Source organism: Anthonomus grandis, chromosome 22 (genome assembly GCF_022605725.1).
Source record: "Anthonomus grandis grandis chromosome 22, icAntGran1.3, whole genome shotgun sequence".
Lineage (NCBI taxonomy): Eukaryota > Metazoa > Arthropoda > Insecta > Coleoptera > Curculionidae > Anthonomus > Anthonomus grandis.
Window position 1 is genome coordinate 35,901,218 of NC_065567.1, and position 21,509 is coordinate 35,922,726.

Sequence of the window (21,509 nt, forward strand, 5' to 3'; positions counted from 1 at the left end):
CTTTACTCACGACTTGCTTACGGTAGTCAAATGCAAACTCACGAATTACGTTTTAGAAAAAACACAGGATGTACTGAACATAATTGATAAGTACTGCAAAGATGAAGGCTTGTCAGTAAAACCGCTAAAAAGCACAATAATTCCCTTCATAACTTATGGCTGTACAAAATGGTAGTAAGACCTATGTTTTCATATGGCACAATCGCTTGGGGAAGGACAGTTACAAAAACCACGGCAATCAGGCAACTCCAGGTCCAAAGGCTAGCATGCTTGTACATGAAAATAGCTCTGGCTTAGATAACTCGATGGAGTTTGTGATGGAATTTATCACTTAATAGAATTTTAAATGAAGAGGGCTCAAACAAGGCTGAAGCTCCTTAGAAGACCAAGAGACTAAGTCAATCTATGACATGCTATTAAATAAGATGATTCCTCAATAACACTTCAACAAACACTTTTTGCAAAAATCGCAGACAGACAAAGTTGGGAGGGTAGTCTAACAATAAAAGCAGACGTAATCTAGTACAGAGACAGCTGATCACGGTTCAGGCATATATAGTGATAGGCCAAAGACGTATTGCCATGAATTTGAGGAATTAGGCCATAGTGATGTGCAACACTGTGCCATCTATATTTAAAAAAGAAATATCCAAGATAAAAATATAGTTACACGCTAAAATATTAAAAGACTCTTTACCTTGGAGAGTATAGTCATGTCGAATAAACTAAACACCAGGATAAAAGAGGCTGAACCCTTTTATAAAAACCTATACACGCATTAAAATGGTCGGTTTTTTTAAAGCTGACTATTTGCTTCTTTGTTGGTTTGAAAGGTTGGAGACCACATGTCAGAATGAGGCACATACATGAATGAGCCAGTGTCATGCCTTTGGAGGCTAATAGAAAAGACCTAAATAAGAAGCTCTAACACAATTAGGAGGTGCCGACCCCGGTAGCACCGTGGGCAAAGTGTTCACGATGCAATCGCGTGGTCTCAGATTCGAATCCTGGCATGGGCATGGCTGTTTGTGTTTGTCTGACAAAAACAAAAACACTCGTGGTTCGGAACCCATGTTAAACTGTAGGTCCATAATAAATAAATAAACAACAAGATTGAGCGGCCGTCGAAATACGACGCGAGTCCATTGTGATTGAGGAAGAAGAACAAGAACAATTAGGAGGTCCTATCATATAAATTTCTATAGGTTGCAGTAGCTTATGATTTTCGACTAGTAAACCAACTCCATTTCTTTTATTAGCAGGTTATTCTCGAAAATTATTTAAGGTCAGTCCAAAATAAAAAATTTGTTAGAAGTAAGTTAAATACTTTTTTGAATTTTAATTAAATTCATAGATGATTTTAAAAGATACGATTGGATTGAACAATCTGTGAAAGTTTACATTACTAATCATTTCGCAAATCATATCATAAGAATCTCTAAAAATGTGTAAAACATATCACCTACTCATCAGTTTCACTAACTTTATCGGTTTCTTTGTTGTCACTTTCACCATATTTTAATAAGAATGTGACATCCGGTTAACATTATTTATCTGGGTTATGTTTAACATGGGCATGCGAATTATTCAGAAGACCAAGAGATTACAAATTAAGATCTAGTTTAAGCATTTATACATTATTATTATTAGTGTGGCCCCCGAGATGCAAAAATTAATAATTTTGTTTAAACGAAATAAGAAGATTAAGACTAAAAAGCCTAAAGGTTAGATTTAGCTTAGTTCTATAATTAAACATTATGGGAAGTCAACAACAAAAAATCAACATGGGAAAAAATGTTTTAATTTAATTAATTAATTAAACTGAGTTATTATTAAAAATGTAAATCATTTCGGTACAAGAAGTTATATCTGTTAATAAAACAATTGTATTATTCTCGTAAGACCTTTACACTGACTGAATACCGCGGATGAATAAATTAATATTAATTGCACGATAAACTGCGATTAGGTGTCTAGATATTGATTTTAAGTAGAAATAATTAGTTTAAAACGCACTAATGAAATTTTCGAATAATTCCACTGATAACAAAAAAAAATAAAAGCCACGCCCTTCGGCCAGTAGACGTCACGTGATCATTGAAAATCAATTTATTTATTTAGTTTGTTATCGTATATAACATTTCATTTTAATGGTTAACAGTAATACTAGTAAATCATACTTGGCTAAGCTTAATCTAAAGAGTGTATTATCTATCCCAAAGAAGTTACTCTAGGTAAAGACTTAAATTTATTTAAGTGCTAAAAAATCAAGATCTTTTGCAAATCTGTTAATCACTGTAGAAGCTATTCTGTTAATACGAATATTTATTAAACAGGTTGTTCTGCAAAAGGTAATATGGAGAAGAATCTGACCTCAGGTGTTCGTTCTCATATTGTATGAGAGAATCCATGCAATAAAAAAGGTACAGATATTCTGGGCTTCTAACAATACCGTTTAGCACTTTAAATACAAAGTAAACATCAAAAAACTGCCTTATGCATCATCATATCAAAATTTGTATCTCTATTGGTGGGTCTTGGCCGACTGCACGGTCATTCTCCATCCTTCTCTATCTTGCATCAATTCAGGAATTTATTATATTTCCATTGCTCTCAGATCTACAACAATGTTGTCTCTCCATCTCATACTCGGTCTCCCCATAGATCTCTGCCCTTCCGGATTCTATCTATTTGTCGATGTGTATGTCCAGCCCATCTCATCCATCCGGCCTTAATTACTTTGATAATCTCTGGTTTCGACAGAACTGCTCTGTTCTGGGTCTTTGCATGGTACTTTCGTTCGAAACACTCCAACTTGTGCTCGTTTTTCTTGGTAAGCGTCCAAGTACATGACCACTGGTCGTATGAATGTTTTATGAATTTTAATTTTTGATTTTCGCGATACATTTTTGCTGTTCATAATTTCCTTTTAAAGCGTGCATGCGTCTAAACTCGCATTGGATTTTTATTTTGACTTCGTTGGATATATTGTTTTTGTCGTTGACTATAGCTACTAGGTATCTAAAACTTGTTATCTTTTTGAAATTTTACTCTTCCTTCGTAACGTTTTGTCCTATCCTATCTCTTCACGTTCTTTTACCAATATACATGTATTTCGTTTAGTTCTCGTTAATTCTAACCATTACTTTCGCCTGTCTTTCAACTTTATTAAATAACTTCTTTACCTACATTATTTTATTTTTATTTATTTTATTTATCTAATAGACGGGATCAACCCAATTGCAAAAAAAAAACAATATTACAAAGTTCAATAGTTACACCTAACCATAACTTAAAATAGCTAAAATACAAATATGTTTTTACAGGCAAACCAACATAAAATCAACAGAAGAGTTTACACAATCTCTCTAATTTGATTCCTAAAACTAGACAAGCCAATGCCCACAACTTCAATATCCTCATGGTTGATAATATTTAAGGTTCTTTCGATAGGGGAATGAGTAGCATAGTTGGTACTGTGAAAAGGCAAAGCAAATAGTTGGTTTCGTCTCAAGAGTCTTGAGGGGACACTGAAGCTAATTCTACCGAGAAGGTCGGGGCATACAAACAGACCATTAAGAAGCTTAAATACAAAGGTTAAATCACCACGAATACGTCTTTCTCTCAATGTTGTCATAGCCAGTACTTCCTGTGCATCATCATAAACATGATCGTTTGGTATTTCCAAATTTAATTTAAATAGACAAAATCCTAAAAACTTATTCTGAATCCTTTCAAGGGCCAGGCAGCTGTTCATGTAATAGGGGGACCATATCATTGAGCCATACTCCAAAGAAGAAACCACCAAAGACATGGACACTCTCTTACAGGTCTCGACTGATAGCTCTCTACAGTTACGCAGAACAAAACTCAGAACCCTGGAGGACCTAACCACTATATTATTTATGTGTATATTAAAATTTAAATGATCATCAAAATAAATGCCAAGATCCTTGATAGTATCAGAATACTGAACAGGGCTTCCCTCTATATTGTATGATGTTACAACTTCTTTTGGGAAAACTAATATAATTATATTTCTTTATGTTTAAGAATAAGATATTGTTGACACACCAATCGTTTAGCCTATTCAGGTCATCTGCAAACAATAAAAAGGCACTATTTTCAAAACATGTAGCTATATCATTAATGAAAATGTTAAAGACAATGGTGAGCAGTGTATACCCTGAGGTACACCAGAACATACATTGATATTGCTGGATCTAGCACTACCCAATCTAACCTGCTGAGTGCTGAGTCCGGCCTGACAAGAAGCTTGTGAACCAGGCAACTATATGATTGGAGAAACCAAACACTCTAAGTTTCTCCTACAAGATTCTGTGATCGACTCTATCAAAAGCCTTAAAATATTATTACGGTGCTTCCAAGCACGTCCATGTCGTCGGCAAAAGCCAGGAGAACCCTTGGGTCATCAATACGAAATAATTCTGTGGTCAAGTTCGCCGTTCTTATAGCTTTTTCGAAAGCAATATTGAACAATATCGGGGAAAGAGAATCAACTTGCTTAAGATCACGTGACACCTCAAACGAATTTGACTTTTACTCTACTTCTGAATCCGTTGACAAATATACTTCTTAACTTGATTAGTTTTTGGGAAATTCTTAGCTCTACCATTGCGTTCTATAGCTTAACTCACAGAATACTATCGTATGCTTACTTAATACTTAATTAGAACTTGGTCTCAGAACAGGCAAGATCCAGGCCCGACTTCATAAGAGCATATCTAGCAAACTTGATGAACTTGCCTTTCTAATATGGATCAGAAAATCAGGACCAAGTAAGAGAGTTGGAGAATTCAAGAAGAGATCTCATTAAGTGAATATATATTATATATATAATAAGTGAATATATACAGGGTGTTTGGAAGGTGAGTAGCCAAACGGAAATGGTGAATAGGTGAGGTTACTGGCTATTTAAAACGCATAGTATTTTTGTGTTTTTCCTCAAATTTAAGGAGTCATATATTTTTTCTTTTTTTATTAGATTTTCCCCGTTTTTTTACTTTAACCTTCATTTTTTTTTAATTTTTGGTCACAATGGCGCACAATTAATTTTATTTTAAAGACTAATGTTGTCTCATTCAGATTTAGGTAATAACTAAAAAAAATATTCAAAGAGAAACTAATAGTGGAGTAACAAACTTCCGCAAATCAATAGAAAAAAAATGTTACGTCAACTTTACAATGGAAAAAATAATAATAAAAAAAAGTTGTGGGGTTTTAAAATGTGTTAAAAAACTTCTCTAGTTCATAGTCTTTCTAACGATATGCCACATGTAACAAAAATAATTAGGTAACTTACGAAAAACAAATAAGTTTGTCTTCAAGGACGCGTGAACCAATTTCTTGAAAGCAACCTAATTGAGCAGGTATAATTGAGCAGGTATAAACTTATGCCTCTTTCTAACACTGCTAAATCTATTGCGCTATCTCTTTCACCGTTCTAAAACAGCTAAACCTATTGTGCCCTTTCGTTTCCTTTACAAGTTGATTAAAAAAAACATATTTTTTACTTCAAATCGTTTATTTATAAGTCTTGCTCAAATTGATGGCCATCATTTCTATACACATAACACTCCCACAGAACCACGAAAACACTCTGTTTATATTACCTCTATGAAGAACTAACTGATCCTGAGAGGAAGAATACCGATGAAAAATCTTCAACTTCAACTCATCAGCAACAGCAAGAACTCAGCGAGCGATAAATATTAGGCTTATTAATAATGCTCCTAGGTACTCGCTATGGGAGAAATAAGACTTAATCCAAAGTAAAAGGGCCCATTGATGCCAAGATCTCAAATATGAAAGATAAGAATGTTATGATTGACCTTATCGAAGGTTTTACTAAAGTCCGCGTATATCGCACGTGTTTTATTACTGTAGCCAAAACTTTTAAAGACAGTTGCTAAAAACAAACAACTTTGTATCTATTGAACGTCTTTTAATTAATGATCTCCAATTATTTCCTGAAATATGCCAGACAGTGCTCGAACAACTTAGAAAATGCAGAGATGATACTAATTGGATGATAATTAGTTATGTCACTTTTATTCCCAGATTGAAAAATAGGACATACATGAACATGAATGAAACATACATGAGTAACAAGATAACTTTCAGTCATTTGGAAAGCTCCAGAAGTTAGGGACAAATTGAAAATATGAAAAAAATTAACTGCTCCTTTCCCTGCTACTGTTATCTGATTTAGCTGTAATGCTATTTCAATTATAGTAGCGCTAAGGGACACGTGGTTAATTTAAATGAAGTGTCAAAACCACCTGAGGCATTAGAAGGGTTAGTATTCTTAAGCACTGTTGAAGAAACCATATTTTAAGCAACAAATTTTTTCTTGCGATAAGGTTCTTCTTGTAATAGCGGATGAATTTAGCTTGACTAGCATTTTCGATTAACACCGAAATTTATCAACTTGAGGGTTAGTATTCTTATTAAATTCAGATGAAAAGTGGGTGGCAAAGAGATTTTTAATAGAAATACTAATATTAGCCCTCAGATGAAGGAACATCTCATATAGAATAGAAGAAGCGCCTTGAGTGGACTAAAATTTTACAAAGAGCAGTGAAATTTGAGTGAGTGTTTTGGGTCAATGGGTGCCAAAAACGAAAAAAATAATTTTTTTTTTTCATCATTTCTCCCAAAGAAATAATGATTGGTCAATAAAAACTCAATTTAATCTTCCCATTCTCTTGGATGTCATGGATATCAATATTTTCAACGTTGATTGATTTTTGAGTAATCAGTCTTCCCAATAAAAGGAAATTGGAATGATCCATCAAAAAATTTAACGAATCAGCAGTTTTTTCATCTGCTAAAGTTATAAATATAATAAGAAGCTTTAGAAACGATTAAAATTCTGCAATACTTTAATTAATATGGATTTTTATATTCACAAATTAGACGTTAATTAGCTTAAAGAAATAGACGTGAGTATGCAAAAAAGTGGTTGTTTCTTAACAATCTTTTATCCAATTTAACCTTGACGTTAGTGTGACGTCGGTAAACAAATATAAATCGTAGCACATCACGCCCACATATTTTATTTTTAATAAGGAGATTTTTACACAATCTAGCGAAAAAGTAACCTTCAATTTATAAGGTTTATCGCACCGCTGCACTATTATAAACTTCTTCTTGATTAATTACGCAGAATTATTATCATTAAAAACTAATTTGTTATAAAAAATAATCCTTGTTGATTTTTCTTAGATTCATCTTAATTTGCAATGCCAGCTAATAAGTATAATAATTTATATTTTCATTGAATGTGGTTTGTTTTAAGAATGTGTTGCCTAGATTCTCTAAATATCTTTACTATTTCATTAGAATTTCCCCACATTGGAGACAGATAGGATACTAGTATACAAACGTATAAAACAATAGGAGAACAATTAATCATTTGCAAAAAACTTAAAGTTGAAGATTTTGTTTAGTACGTAGGAAACTATTGCATTAATAAGCTGAACAAGAAATACGATGGTCCATTTGAAGTATTGACACCCTTTCAAAGTAAATGCATAAGCTGAAAATTAAGCAACAAAAATTAGGAGGGTTCTGGATATTAACATGCATATATAACATTATTCGTAGTTAGCTCGGAAGTTCTTTAGAAACTCTAATTAAATACCATTAATATCGTTCATGTATGTATGTATATATCATTAATAAGTTCATGTAGTAGCATTTGCATAAATTTTGTAACAGGCAAATGCTAAAATGCTATGTATATATATATTTTAAATATGCTATGTACCAAATTCTATTGCTGTATTCATAGAACTTTATAAAGGCTGTAAGCTTACATATTCGTAACATTTTATAAAAACTGTGTGCCAAATTTTATGACCATAGTCTTTGATTTTTATAACAACTGCATGCTTAAATTTTTAAATTTACTATGTTAAAAGCAGAAAGAAACTATTGTGTCACCAGACGAGAGCTATTGGCAGCAGTAAAAGCTATTGAACATTTCCATAAATATTTGTATGGTCAACGATTTATCCTTAGAACTGACCATGCTTCGTTGAAATAGCAGTTTCAGTTTAAAAACCCCGAAGGACAAATAGCAAGGTGGCTTCAACGATTACAAGAGTATTACTTCACAATAGAACATAGGAAAGGCGAATATCACCAAAATGCCGATGCTTTATCGAGAAGACCCTGTATTGAAACATGTCAACATTGTTTTAAAAAGGAATCAAAATAGCATCCAGAGATATTTACTTGTAATCGTATTGGCCTTCACAGTTCTAAAGAGTGGGATGTAGCTAGTTTAATCCAAGATAAGTGTGATGACCCAGTATTTGGTCTTATTTACGAACTGAAATCTCGAGAAATTTCAAAACCAGAATGGAAAGATATTTCTGACAAATTTCCAGAACTAAAAGCTTATTGGTCTCAATGGAATTCATTGGTTATAAAAGATGGATTGTTAAAAAAAGTCTGGGAGAGCGTAGATGGAAAAGAAAAAACATATCTGACAGTCCTTCCTCGAAAACGGATTCTGGAAGTTCTTGAAGCTGTTCATGGTGGTGTCGGCGGAGGAAATTTTGGAGTTAGTAAGACCTTGGCAAAAGTGAGAGAACGGTTTTACTGGCTGAACAGTCATCAAGATGTTGAACGCTGGTGCCGACAGTGTGAGCAGTGTTCGTCAAGCAAGGACCCAAGAACCCGGACAAGAGGAAAGGTGATGCAGTATCTTGTTGGTGCACCCTTTGAACGAATTGCCATAGACGTAGCAGGACCCTTTCCTACTAGTAGCTCCGGAAACCGATATGCTCTTGTTGCTATGGATTACTTTAGTAAGTAGCCCGAGGTTTATCCGATTCCAAACCAAGAAGCAACGACAGTAGCTGAAGTGCTGTTCCAGAACTGGATTTGTCGATTTGGTGTATCCAGAGAGATACATTCAGACCAAGGAAGGAACTTTGAGTCACAAATATTCCAACAAGTATGCCAGTTGCTGGGAATCAATAAGACCCGTACAACCCCACTACACCCAAACTCTGAAGATTTAACCGCACATTTGAAACCTATTTGAGGATGGTGGTAAATTCTTAGCAAACCGACTGGGATACCTGTATATAACCATTCCTATTGGCATATCGTTCTTCTATCCACAAGTCAACTGGAAAAATCCCGGCAAAAGTTGTCTACGGTGATGAACTTTGTTTACCTTTGGACATTATTACTGGAAGACCCCATAAGTCTGAAACCCTTGAGGAGTACGTCGACCATTTACAAGAGCGTTTACAAATTGTTCACGAACAAACACGGGATAAACTTCATCTAGAAAGTAATAGAATGAAATCACTTTCTGACATAAAGGCAAATTCTACCGGTTTTAATCCTGGAGATAAAATCTGGTTATACAATCCACGGAGGACGAAGGGCAAGTCATCAAAGCTCCAGAAGGATTGGGATTATTGGGAAGGTCCATTCAATGTGGTCACCAGAATCAACGACGTGGTGTACCGTATCCAGCGACATCCGACAACGAAGATGAAAATTGTAATCATCGTCCGGTAAGCGCCCTATCATGACTCATAGGTGGTCCCATGTTTGATCGGGATGATCAAACTTGAGAGGGGAGCAGTATTATGAAAATGTAAATACGTTAATTATTTTCCTAGTTTTGTACTATTTTTATTAGTATTCTGTAGTTAAAGTTGATTCGTAGGGTTTATTTAGGGTTCTATTTAAGTTTAGCTTATTATTTTTATCTATAATGTTTAGTTTTTAAGTAATTCATCTTGTTCGAGAGCCCCATTTTGGCCCCAATTTAGGTTATTTGAGTTATATTATTGTAAATCCCTGTAGTTCTAATTTTCTAGAATTTGTATACTTGCTTGCTTTGACTGTCAGTATTCCCCTAAAATTATTGGTCTCTTTCGGCAAAAACAATGAAGATAATTCTAAATATTTCGAAACTGTTCCATCGGGTTTTAAAAAGGACGCGCTTCGTGACAATTCATTCAGTTTTGATTGTTTAGTCAGTTTTTTACCTTGGAAACAATTAAACGACAGTCAAGGCGAGTTAGGTTAATGTTTTTGATGTTGACAATAAAAGTGTGTTCCCGAATTTCGTTACAATATTGTTACTGAAATAGAGACGTAATACCCAATGAATTCTGTTGCCGTATACATCAAATTTTACAAAAAGCTCCCTGATAACATTTTTAAAGTTGCTATGTGCTAAGTACAAACTTTAAAAGTCATTAAAGAAAATCTTGCTGTGTACGTAAATATTATCATTGTCCTAAAGGCTTTAAAATTGTTCATTAGTTTATTTACAATACATTAGGTCACCTACTAAAATTCATTAAAATTTTTGCTTTTTGTCGTGTTAACAGTTAAGGTGTGTGAAATGACTCCTTAGTTGAAAGGCAAGTAAAACTCCAGAGCGAATTTTCTGTCAGTCTGGCTGTGTGAACATTTTTCCGAAGACATTATATATTAAGACATTTATTAGGGTAATCTTTAAGAGCGGTTCAATCCGATTTAAGAATCAAATGGTGCCACTGGTGAGTAATTTGTATGTAGAAAAGGAGTTTAGCAGTGAGAAGGAAGAAGGAAGAGATTAAGACAGTACACCATGCTGAATGCAAGCGCGTCACTGTTATAATTTCGGTACATTGTGTTCAGTTAATTACATACATTTTTACCTAAAATAACACACGTCAATAAGCTCTGAAATCTGGGGTCCAAATTTGCTAATAAAGTAATTTTTTGGATATTGTAGTATTTAGTACTCTTCCTCTTCAGAATAAGCTATCAAGAGGTCACCTACGTTTTTTTTTGTTTGTTCTGCATGACTATAGCATGAGCATCCACATTAAATCTGGAATCGAACTCCAAACTACAAGCGGGCTAACCCACTTAACTACCCACCCCCTAAATCACGTTACTCCTTGAAATAGTGAGTAAATCGCTTATTTTTCATAAACCAATTAAATTCTAAGTATCAAGCCACTTACCCATCTACTTCTAACCCACCTAGTCACCTACCCCTAGAAAGGTGGATTAGGGCTTATTTGGTGAGGTGGGTAGCCCCGCTAGTGGTTTAGAATTTAATTATTTTACGAAAATTAAGTGATTTGCTCACTGTTTGCAGGATTGGGGTGCTTAAGTAATTGTATATTAGTAAAGGTGATTTCTTGGTTTAAGGTTGCTTACCATGTATTGCATGGCTAGATGGCATAGATACATATATATAATATCTCAAGATAAATAAGAGACAAAACCGGCTACAGATTTAATGTGCATGTTGTTATAACCATGCAGGGTTTAGATTCTATAAAGACAGACAGACATAATTTTGGCTAAATAAATATGTTTTATAAAAAAACTATATTTGTCGTGACGCATATATGATACATGCTGCCTAATAATCTAATTTGATGGAAATCTTGACTAAAGACATTTTTTTACCCCTAGATTTTTAATTTACAATAACCACTAATATAATAACTAATCCTAAAGTTCAATTTTTTTTTCAATTGAATTAAAACACTAAATATGATTTCTAGTTCACCAGGCCATGCATTTTGATCCCGTGAGATTATATAGTTGCTGTGATGCAGAAACGGTACACAGAAATGGTTCGACAGCACCGAATTTCGATGTGTGACACATATATGGGTCAACTGAGCTGGTAAAAAAATTACCTGCAACGTATCTGAACGTCATATGACCGTTAAAGTGTTAAATTATTATTATTTTCATTAAATTGATATGATATTCTTGTTATACATATTACTAAACCAATAGAAGAATCTATTGCTTAAGACCTATAGGATTAGTGTATTCTTTTACTCTAATTTCTATGTTTAAAAAAAAACAATGTGCCGGAAATATAATAATGACATAAGAAAGAATAATTGAGCGAAATCAAATATAATCGACTTGAAAGTAGTAGTAACGTGCGGTTGAGCGGCCCGCAACTGGAAAATGTAAATATATTAAATTGTAGATTGGTTTTTTCCAAATCATATTAAATTAAGAAAAAAATAAAAAATTTGCCTTCTTATCAGAGTGCTGTGCTAAAGTAATGGTTTAATTTTTATGTTTCTTTCTTGCTCATGCATTTGCTAACTCATGCATTTTATTTTAATTTAAACTGATAATTAAAAGAATGAAAAGCTTCTTAATTACTATTACTGCCTCAAAATTCATATTTTGAAACCACTTACATTCCTTAATAATGGAGGGCCTAAATTTCATAAGGTAAGGTGGGGTAAGTGCAAAAAGCGGGAAAATGCAACCACGCCACACACAAAGCTAGTATATTTCAACCAGTAAGACCAGCGCCATCTGGTTCCTAACGTGAACCTAAAAGCTCATCATAAAGACCGAATCCTTACAGCAATGCATCTATTATTTATACGTCTTAGTTCAAAACTAAGCGCGAGAGACTGCATTAACGCGAAGCACATGTATTTTTAATTTGCTTGACTTTTTCCGAAAAACTGAAGGTAAGTATTTTATTTTAGGTGAAATAATAGGGTATAAGGGTATTATTTATGAATTGTATTGTTTTAAATAAGTATCGCCAATTATTTTTTGTTTGTTTACATGATTGCACTTGCCTCGTCGAAAATCGACCGTGGGGCAAGTGCAACCACATATTGTAGGGAAAGTGCAATCATTAGGTTGCACTTTCCCGATATACAAATATCATTTGATTGCACTTTCTCGATGGGTGTTGTTTGGTTTTAGATGGTTAGAAGCTATAAAAGAAAGATACAACGAGGAACAGGTTATACAAAAGAAGCTATTGCGGCTGCGATTCAGAGCATAAACTCCCACCTATTAAGTTTAAGAGCTGCCTCAAAAAGATACTCTATTTCATCCAGTACTTTACAGTGCTATCTGTCTGGTCGTCGTGGCAAAAAAAACCAAATTGGAGGGTGTTGTACAGCGTTAAAAAGAGAGGATGAAGAATTGCTAGTCGAGCATCTAAAAACTTTAGAAAAAAGTGGTTTTGGTCTTTCACGAAAGGAACTTTTGAACGTCATTCAACAGTATGTGAATCGGAGTCAAATTCAAACACCCTTTAATGATATACGATATACGATATAATGATATACGACGGACAGGCCACCCATATTACCGAAGAAGTTGTACAGTTTGCAAAAACTCAAAATATTGAAATTTTAAAATTACCAGCCCATACATGTCTGTTTTTAAATCAGTTAAAGTATCTTGGGATGAAAGTTTGTGTGTTTGGCAACGAAAGAACCCAGGAAGGCGTGTTTCAAAACGAGAGTTTGCACTTCTCTTTGGAAAGATTTGGGCCAATTTGGAAACAAACATTATTAAAAGCGGATTTCGAAAAGGAGGAATTTTACCATTTAATAGGAATGTTTCCAGGTTTCCAACCAGTCCAAAAAAAAAGCAACTAAAACTAAGAAGTGAGTAAGATCTCATTTATCCTGTCTCTCCTTGTCCCCTTCCAAGGCACCTGCCACTATGGCAACATACATGAGCAAGTTTATGGTTGGTATTAGATACGATTTTAAACATTGCAGTCAGATGGTCTAAGCGTTTATCTGAATCATACTTGGCCAGTTCAGCGGGAATGTTTTCTTGTCCTAGTGCTTTTGTGTTTTCGAAATAGCTATAAGTGTTTTTAGCCTCTTTATTATTTATTCTAATGTGGGTGATGCAGATATTTTTATGTAATTATTATTGACGTTGTTCTCTCTATGATTAGGTGATTAGGATGGTCTTTAGTTAGAAGTTGATTAAAATGTTCATCCTATTTATGAAGTAGAATGAGCGAAATTATATATCTTTCCTTTATTTTGACTCACTGATTTCAGTAACCTCCAACTTCCGGTGCTTTTTGTCCCTCTTAAGTAGTAGTTGAGCGTGTTACATCGGTTTACCCACGTCTTGTCCTTCTGTTGTATTTTCCTTCTAACTGCTCTTTTCAACGCCCTCTTATTATCTTATATCACATTTTTTTGTTGATCCTCTATTTCTTTCTCAATATCCTCATCACATCAGTAAGGTTTCGTAGATATCTTTCCTTTAACGCATCCAAATGCATCTTTCGCTGCCTCTTGTAAGCATTTTTTCATATAGTTATAATTGGCTGCAGTGTTTTCAAACCGTTGAAGTTGTAACTTCTCGTCCAGTCTTCGTATGTACACTTCTTATCTGCTTTCACAGTTTGAGAGCTGTTTCTTCTTTGATTTCACTAATTTTCTGGCCCTTTTTCTTAGTTAGCCATATAATCGTATGTTTTCGTTCGTTCTTTATAGCACACTTTGTCTTGTACGGTTCCTTTCCTTTTAAAATCTTATTACGTTCTCTATCAAATTATGTATTGTGTTTATTTTTGGGCTCTTTTCCTAGTATATTATCAGCCGCTTTTTTTATTGCGTTGTTGATGGTTTGCTATGAGTTGTCTGTTGTCTTCGCTCTCATCCGCAAATTTCAATTGACTCTCTACGCTCTGAATGTTTTCTTTGTTAGCAGTTTCTTCTAAAAGTTTAGCGGTATGTAATTTTATTTTTGGGACCATTATGTTATTTTTTTGCACGGACTTTGGCTTTAAGTAGGAAGTGGACCGTATCTGCCTCAGGTCCTTTTAGCCTTCTTACGTCTATCACATTGCTTCCGTGTCTTGCATCAACAACTATTTGGTCTATCTGATTTGTCTTTCGACTATCATTTAACACTTATGTTTGTTTGTGTATAACCTTGTGTTGAAACATAATTGACTTGATTAGCATATTGTTGGCTGATGCCATTTCTATAAACCATAGTCCGTTTTCGCTAGATACGTCGTGCAAACTATGTTGGCCAATGTGTGTCTTAAAGGTTGCTTCTTTCCTATTTTCGCGTTAAAGTCTTTGCATAACATTAACATATCAGGTTTCGGTATTTTAGTTAGTATTTGTTTAAGTTGGTCATAGAAGATATCATTGGTTTCTTCATCCTTTTCCTCAGTTCAGGCATGTGTTGATATGAAGAAAAAGTTATATCATTTGCCTTTTACTCTATCAAGCAGATTCTTTCATTCATAGGATTCTAAAATCCTATACATTTATGTCCGTTTTTTGTTTGCAAGGTCGTCTGAAGTAGGTATGATGTATAATAGGCGAAATATATTAAACAATTATGCAAATCTTTGGTTTGGTCGCATTTTAATTATAGCGATTTATTATTAGTTTTTTTAAGATTTGGAAAGTAGAGCGCAAATTCAAAAGAGTTCAAAATGCTTGTGTAAGGTTTGTCTATGGACTTCGAAAATTTGATCATGTATCTCATGTGTACCGGGATATTGAATAGTTAAAAACAGATATGCGCAAGCTCTTGCATTTTGCCGTACTAAAGAAAAAAATAGTTAGGGACCCATCTTCTCCTGCCTCTCCTAAAAAGAGATTTTTTTTTCGTAATATTGTTCAGATCTTGAATATTAGGTTTAGTAATAGGATTTCAAGCCAACCTCATCACAGTACCCATGTTACAGAGATCTTTTTCTTATAACGCAGCAAAAATTTATGATAAACTACCGTCAACCGGGGTTATATCGGATTTATGCTAGTGACAGTTCGGTTACTAAACAAAAATATCCCTAGATTAACGGATAACCTACCAGTCGTACATGTCTTTCGCGATCGATCAGAAAATCAAGGTAAGATCACAAAACATTAATTATTAGAGTCACTTTTTTCCTTAAAATTGAGATAGCTAAATAGTGTCCTCTGGCCTGTGAACCCTGGGCATGATAGCTACATGGTGCAATGGGATTAATATTTGTTTTTAATCTTATAAAGACCCCCATGACTTCAAAGTTTATTTTGTGTCCTTCTTTTTCGCATAAAATCGAAATTAACTGAAAATGGGTTTTTTAGGGGTAATATCGGATATGCCACGAAAACACCTTTATAAGCTGGGAACACCTTATCGGCGCAATTATTCCCAAAAAAGCATGAAAAGAGCATTAAAGGCCGTATTAGATGGTGGATATTCAGTCAAGCAGGCAGAAGAACTGCACGGGGTAGCAAAAAAACACCCTTAACGATATTTACAGAGTTGAGCATTCTGACAAACTCGGGAGGCCTTAAATTTTGTCAGTGAGTGAAGAGCGTTGGACAGTAGATGTCATGACTACTGCAGGAACATTCGGATATCCTTTTGAGAGGCAAACAATCAAGGACTTCGTGCGCCATCATTTGAATAGTAAGGTCGTAAATATACAATGTTTTAACGATAATAGAGCTGGTGATGACTGGATTGAACACTTTATGAGGCAACACAAGGAGTTATCACTCCGTAATTGTGAAAATATTAAACAAGTAAAACCGGAAATCACAGAAGACATGACTAAAGAATACTTTGAGCACTTAAACGAGACAATCCAAGGGGGGTTTCACCTGAAAATATTGTTAATATGGATGAAACAAACCTAACAGATGATCCCGGTAAAAAACTAGTTCTTATTCCCCGTGAAGAGAAGCATGTGCGAAGGATAATGGATTTTTTCAAAATGTCAACGTCTGTTATGTTTGCTGTGGCTGGAGATGGAACTTGTTTACCTCCATACGTGGTGTACAAAAGTACAAACTTCTATCCGGAATGAATAGAAGGTGTTCCCGAAAACACGCAATATAACAGAACACTAAGTGGATGGTTCGGAACTCCATGTTTGAGGAGCCAGTTCTCAAAACAGCCCTTCCCTATCTGTGACGAAAAGAGAGTAACAACCTGGCAAGCGATCTTTCCTACCGCATTATCAAAAGTTGCACAGAAAATAATATTCGTTTTGTTTTTTTCCGAAGAATTCGACACACCTATGTCAGCCCCTGGACGTTGCAGTATTTGCACCTCTAAAACAAGTGTGGCGAGAAATTCTGACCGAATGGAAACGGACCCATAAAGGGGTTGTGCCAAAATCTGTATTTTCTTCGCTGCTGAAGAAGCTTCTGGAAAAATCAAAGGATAGCATGTCGAATAATATACGGTCTGGTTTCCAAGCATCCGCCATAATCTCATTCGATCCAGAACAAGTTTTGAAAAGGATTTGAAAACAACCAGCAGGAGGCATAGATGATGTAGTGAGAGCGTCATTTACAGAACTAATGAACGCGATTGTTGTTCCTTTGGATCAAACCACCACTGGACTTAAACGTAAGTCGAAGATTAACGTCCCCGCTGGCAAATCGGTGGGTCTTGAAGACCTATGCGAAGTGAATGGTACGTCAACTGTATCTACTTCTCAAGCAGATATCATTAATGAAAACGCATCAAAGTCTCAAGAAAATTACAATAATGATACTACAAACTTTGCGATCTTTTTAGCAAATGATAGTATTAACGAGAACTCCTCGTCTAAAGTGCCGGACAATGAATCCCCGTCGGAAGTATCTCACACTGTCCAGTAACCTCTCATACATTACAAGAAGGCTGTTTTCCTATAGTTAAGTTTTTGTACAATGAAGGAACCAAGAAATAAACGACCAAAGAATTCGTTGCGCAAATTAAAAAGATAGCAAAAAGTTATATTGATGTGAATTGCCTTAGAACCTGTAAGGGTCACAAAGATTCTTTGTTTTTCCGGACGTTGAAGACAAGATCAAGATCAAACTTGAATAGGTCCACAATGTTTTAACTGCGCCTAAAATCCATCGCGGTATTTTTGTGTTTGAAGGTCTGCAGTTAAGGGATCAAGTAGGTATCACACCTAGTTGCGTTTTCAGAATGTTATTTTTCGTTTCTTATCTAATGTTTAAAGTTTTTCTGTTTTATTTTTTGACGTTCCTACAAGATTTTGTTTTATGAATAGAGACGTTTATTTCCATTTTATCGGTTTTTACTTTTATTTTTTCTTCATCACCCTGTATCCTTAACCCTACATGGTCAAACATTTTTTTTTAATTGCTCCATAAATGTTTTTAACCAAACCTATACCGGATACCAGGCTCAACGCGTACTTTATCAAGGTAAAAATGGAATCGTCCGAGATTCCGTCAAAGCCGGGGTTATGTCGGACGCACTTTAAAAAAAAATATATATAATCGTGACAATTTTTAAAATATTTTTTTATGTAAATATGTTTACTAGGTAAACTTCTTATTATAAAATCCATTGGTTAGCTTTAATTTCGTATAATAAAGGAAATACAGACAGATAATTAAAAATATCGTCCGATATAACCCCGGTGGATGGTACTGATAAACCTACACTTAGTACACAGTTTTAAGATGTATTGAAAAAAATATTGCATTTATAGTCTAAATAACATTTACAATAATTTAACTAGTAGAAAAGCAATGTTATATGAGAACAATTCCTAATTACTTTAATATAATCAGATCTTTATGTGTGTTTACTGGTTCAGTAGAGTAGCTATTACAGCTAGACTGCGCCAGTTTTCTATTCCAATATTTATTTTATATACATTATTCAAGTGATATTATATAACCATTAAAAATCATATTAATTGACCAGCAAACTTACTCAAATACTGTTCAGAAGGACTCATGAAACCCTTGTATCATAATAAATAACTTTTTCAAAAAGGGTATATTCTATCGAAAACCACAGATCTATAAGTCTCTTCTTACTTTTTGCAACTTTGAAATAGCAATGTGTACTAGACTAAGGCAGTCTCATAAGCAGAAAAACTTGTGAGTAACTCGTGTGTATTTCAAAGCCATTTAATTAGGAAAATTTTATGAACATGAACATGATCTGCTTAAGGGTTTTGATAGGATTAATCACACGACCCCATTCCTATAGCATACAAGATCCAGCCTTAAATACAGAGGGTGATTTCTTACATTAATTTTTTGATGGTCTAATATTTTTTGTAATGAATAAACATGTTTATTTTAAAATTCTTCAGTAGGTTATTGTTACTCTCTTTGTATATTATTACAAATATTCTACTATAGAAAATCTATTTCATCACGTTTTTATTTTTTTGCTTTTAGGCTATGTATCCTCGCTCCAGTTTAAGTCCGTTTTAGAACCGATATATGTGAAATAAATTACTACTAAACTATAAAATTGTTTTAGATCACTTACCGAATACTACTACAAATAAACCCAAGGTAAAGCACTTCATAATGTTCCCCGATCGCTTAAAACTAAAAACACTAACAAAACATTAACCGGAATATTTGGCGCTAATTCGAAATTCGAAAAGGAAATCGTATTCGGTGGTCACTTGCGCCACGGCAATCGATATTATGTTACAAACTAGCCGTTGTAACTGCAAAACGAAGACTGAAGAAAGGTGACCTAGTGGCATGCTACATCGTTCTTGAGTTTGCTGTTTAACGGTATTTTAATGAGCAAAATTGCTTTGAATTATTAATGGGGCCAATTAATGATTCTTACTGGCGTATCCTTAAATAATGTTGCTTTTTTTGGTTTTCCCAAAGAGCCTCCGGAAAGCTCAATTAATAAAAAAAATGCCTCATCACAAAAATGTTCTATAATAATTTATTTAAGCAAAAATAAAAAGATATGCTACTTTCGTTTTAAAAAGGTCGCTTTCATTCAAATTGGGATGGTTGCTATCGACAGGTTAACTAAAAGCAGTTTCTTTGGCATACTTTGAGATTTTATCGCAAATGACAAAAATTAACTTTTAAACTTTTTTAAAATAGTTAAAATTCCACAGTAGAAGACATCAAGAGATTTCTTTTCTCGTACTGTCCGTGTCACACCCTAATATAATAATATTAATATTATTAATAATAATAATAATAATAATAATAATAATAATTAATAATAATAATAATAATAATAATAATAAAAATAAATCATTTTATTGTTCCAATTAATTATAACAATTTTGCAAATACAAAACAAAAATATATAAATGAAACAAATGGCCTTTATAGTCCGCTTGTTTCCGAAAGGAGAGGCTGTTAAAGCCATAGAAAAATTCTAAGCCGTACTTATATTTAGTTACATAACTATAACTAAGCCTACTAAAACCCAATATATTAATGAAAAGCTAGATGACTCGGTCCATTATGTTAAGCAGTACAAAGATAATACATGGTAAAACTGTTAAGCTCTGGTCAGAAAAAATAAAAAAAATTGTATGTATATAATATCTCATTTTCTCTGAAATGCATATAAACGCCCATAAAACCTCACTCACTGAGAAGCTGCTGTCTTATCCTTCTTTTGAAACAGGATAAAGATGTGTTAAAATGAGTTACTTGAAATTTATTTACGGTTGACGCTATGTTATAAGAGAATCCTCTTTTAAAAAGATTCTTATTGTGCTTGGGGATCGTAAGGATGTGCTTTCTACGTATATTTGTATGAACATCAGTTCTGTAAACAATTTTCCTACTGAGATAGATAGGACACTGAAATTTAATGATGTTATAAAACAGACAAGCCGAGTGCATTACACGCCTATTGAAAATTGACAACTAGCTAAGTTCTTTAAGCTTATGTGATACGTGTTGTCCACGTCTTATACCACATATAAAACGTATGCATGAGTTTTGAACCTTTTGCATTCTCCGGGCCTCTGTTGTATGCAGAAAAGGACCGTTAACACTATCCGCGAAGTTAAAGTGTGAGATTAAAGTACGAGTGCGTCACATAGTTCAATTTTGGTTTTCTTTTTTAAGTAATGCCTATGAGGAAAAAGAGATTTAAGGGCGCAGTAGGATTTTTTAATACAAGCTTTTGATGATAATCACAACGGCGAATAGAATTAATAAAATTAGACGTGTAAATTGTAAAAAGAAGGGGGCCCAAGACACTTCCCTGTGGGACACCTGAGTGTAAAGTCATTACCTGAGATCCTAGAGATCCGAGAGACCTACTTCCCATCAACTAATACCCTCTGCAGCCTGTTACTTAGAAAAGATTGAATCATAAAGAAAGAAAGAAAGAAAGAAAATGGGCTATATTATGTAAGAATAATCTTGTGTACAAGCATCCTACAAGCTAAAAAAACAAAACAAAAATACAATTTCAAAAATTGACAAAACAATGAACAAAATTAAACACAAGAGACAAAACTTTTTGAACATACTTGAATTAAAGATAACTAAATAAAACAATCAATTACTAAATAAAGGTTGTAGACAAAACCAGAGAAGAAAAAAGGAAAAAAAAACTTTCCAACATGTCCAAGGTTAAAACCTATCATTAAAAAAGTCATCCAGGTTATAATATGCCTTAGCCAATAAAAGCGTTTTTAATTCTCTTTTAAATTTCTTAACATCCCATATATGTCTAACACATAGAGGAACATGATTGTAAATTATTTTACTTATGTAAATTAATGAGTTTTTAGTAAGGGAAGACGTAGGAATAGGTAGGGGAACATCATTTACACGACGAGTCAAATGGCCAGTGTCAGAGGGTAGTTTGGGAATTTTGTGAATAAAAGCAGCTGTTTCTAAGATAAAGGGTGAAAAAAGAGTTAGGATTTTTTCAGAAATGAAGAGGGGTTTACAAGAATCTCTTAACTTAGC

At 34.0% G+C, this 21,509-nt stretch overlaps 1 protein-coding gene across 2 annotated transcripts in view; it reads right to left on the reverse strand.

The window, feature by feature from the left end:
* The window catches only part of LOC126748301 (uncharacterized), a 68,161-nt gene extending 48,891 nt beyond the window's left edge, over positions 1 to 19,270 (reverse strand). For both annotated transcript variants that reach the window (XM_050457434.1, XM_050457433.1), the window contains exon 1: positions 19,081 to 19,270. In XM_050457434.1, the coding sequence (XP_050313391.1) occupies positions 19,081 to 19,120 (40 nt within the window). In that variant the 5' untranslated portion in view covers positions 19,121 to 19,270. The remainder of the gene's footprint in view (positions 1 to 19,080) is intronic.
* Positions 19,271 to 21,509: the final 2,239 nt, after the last annotated feature.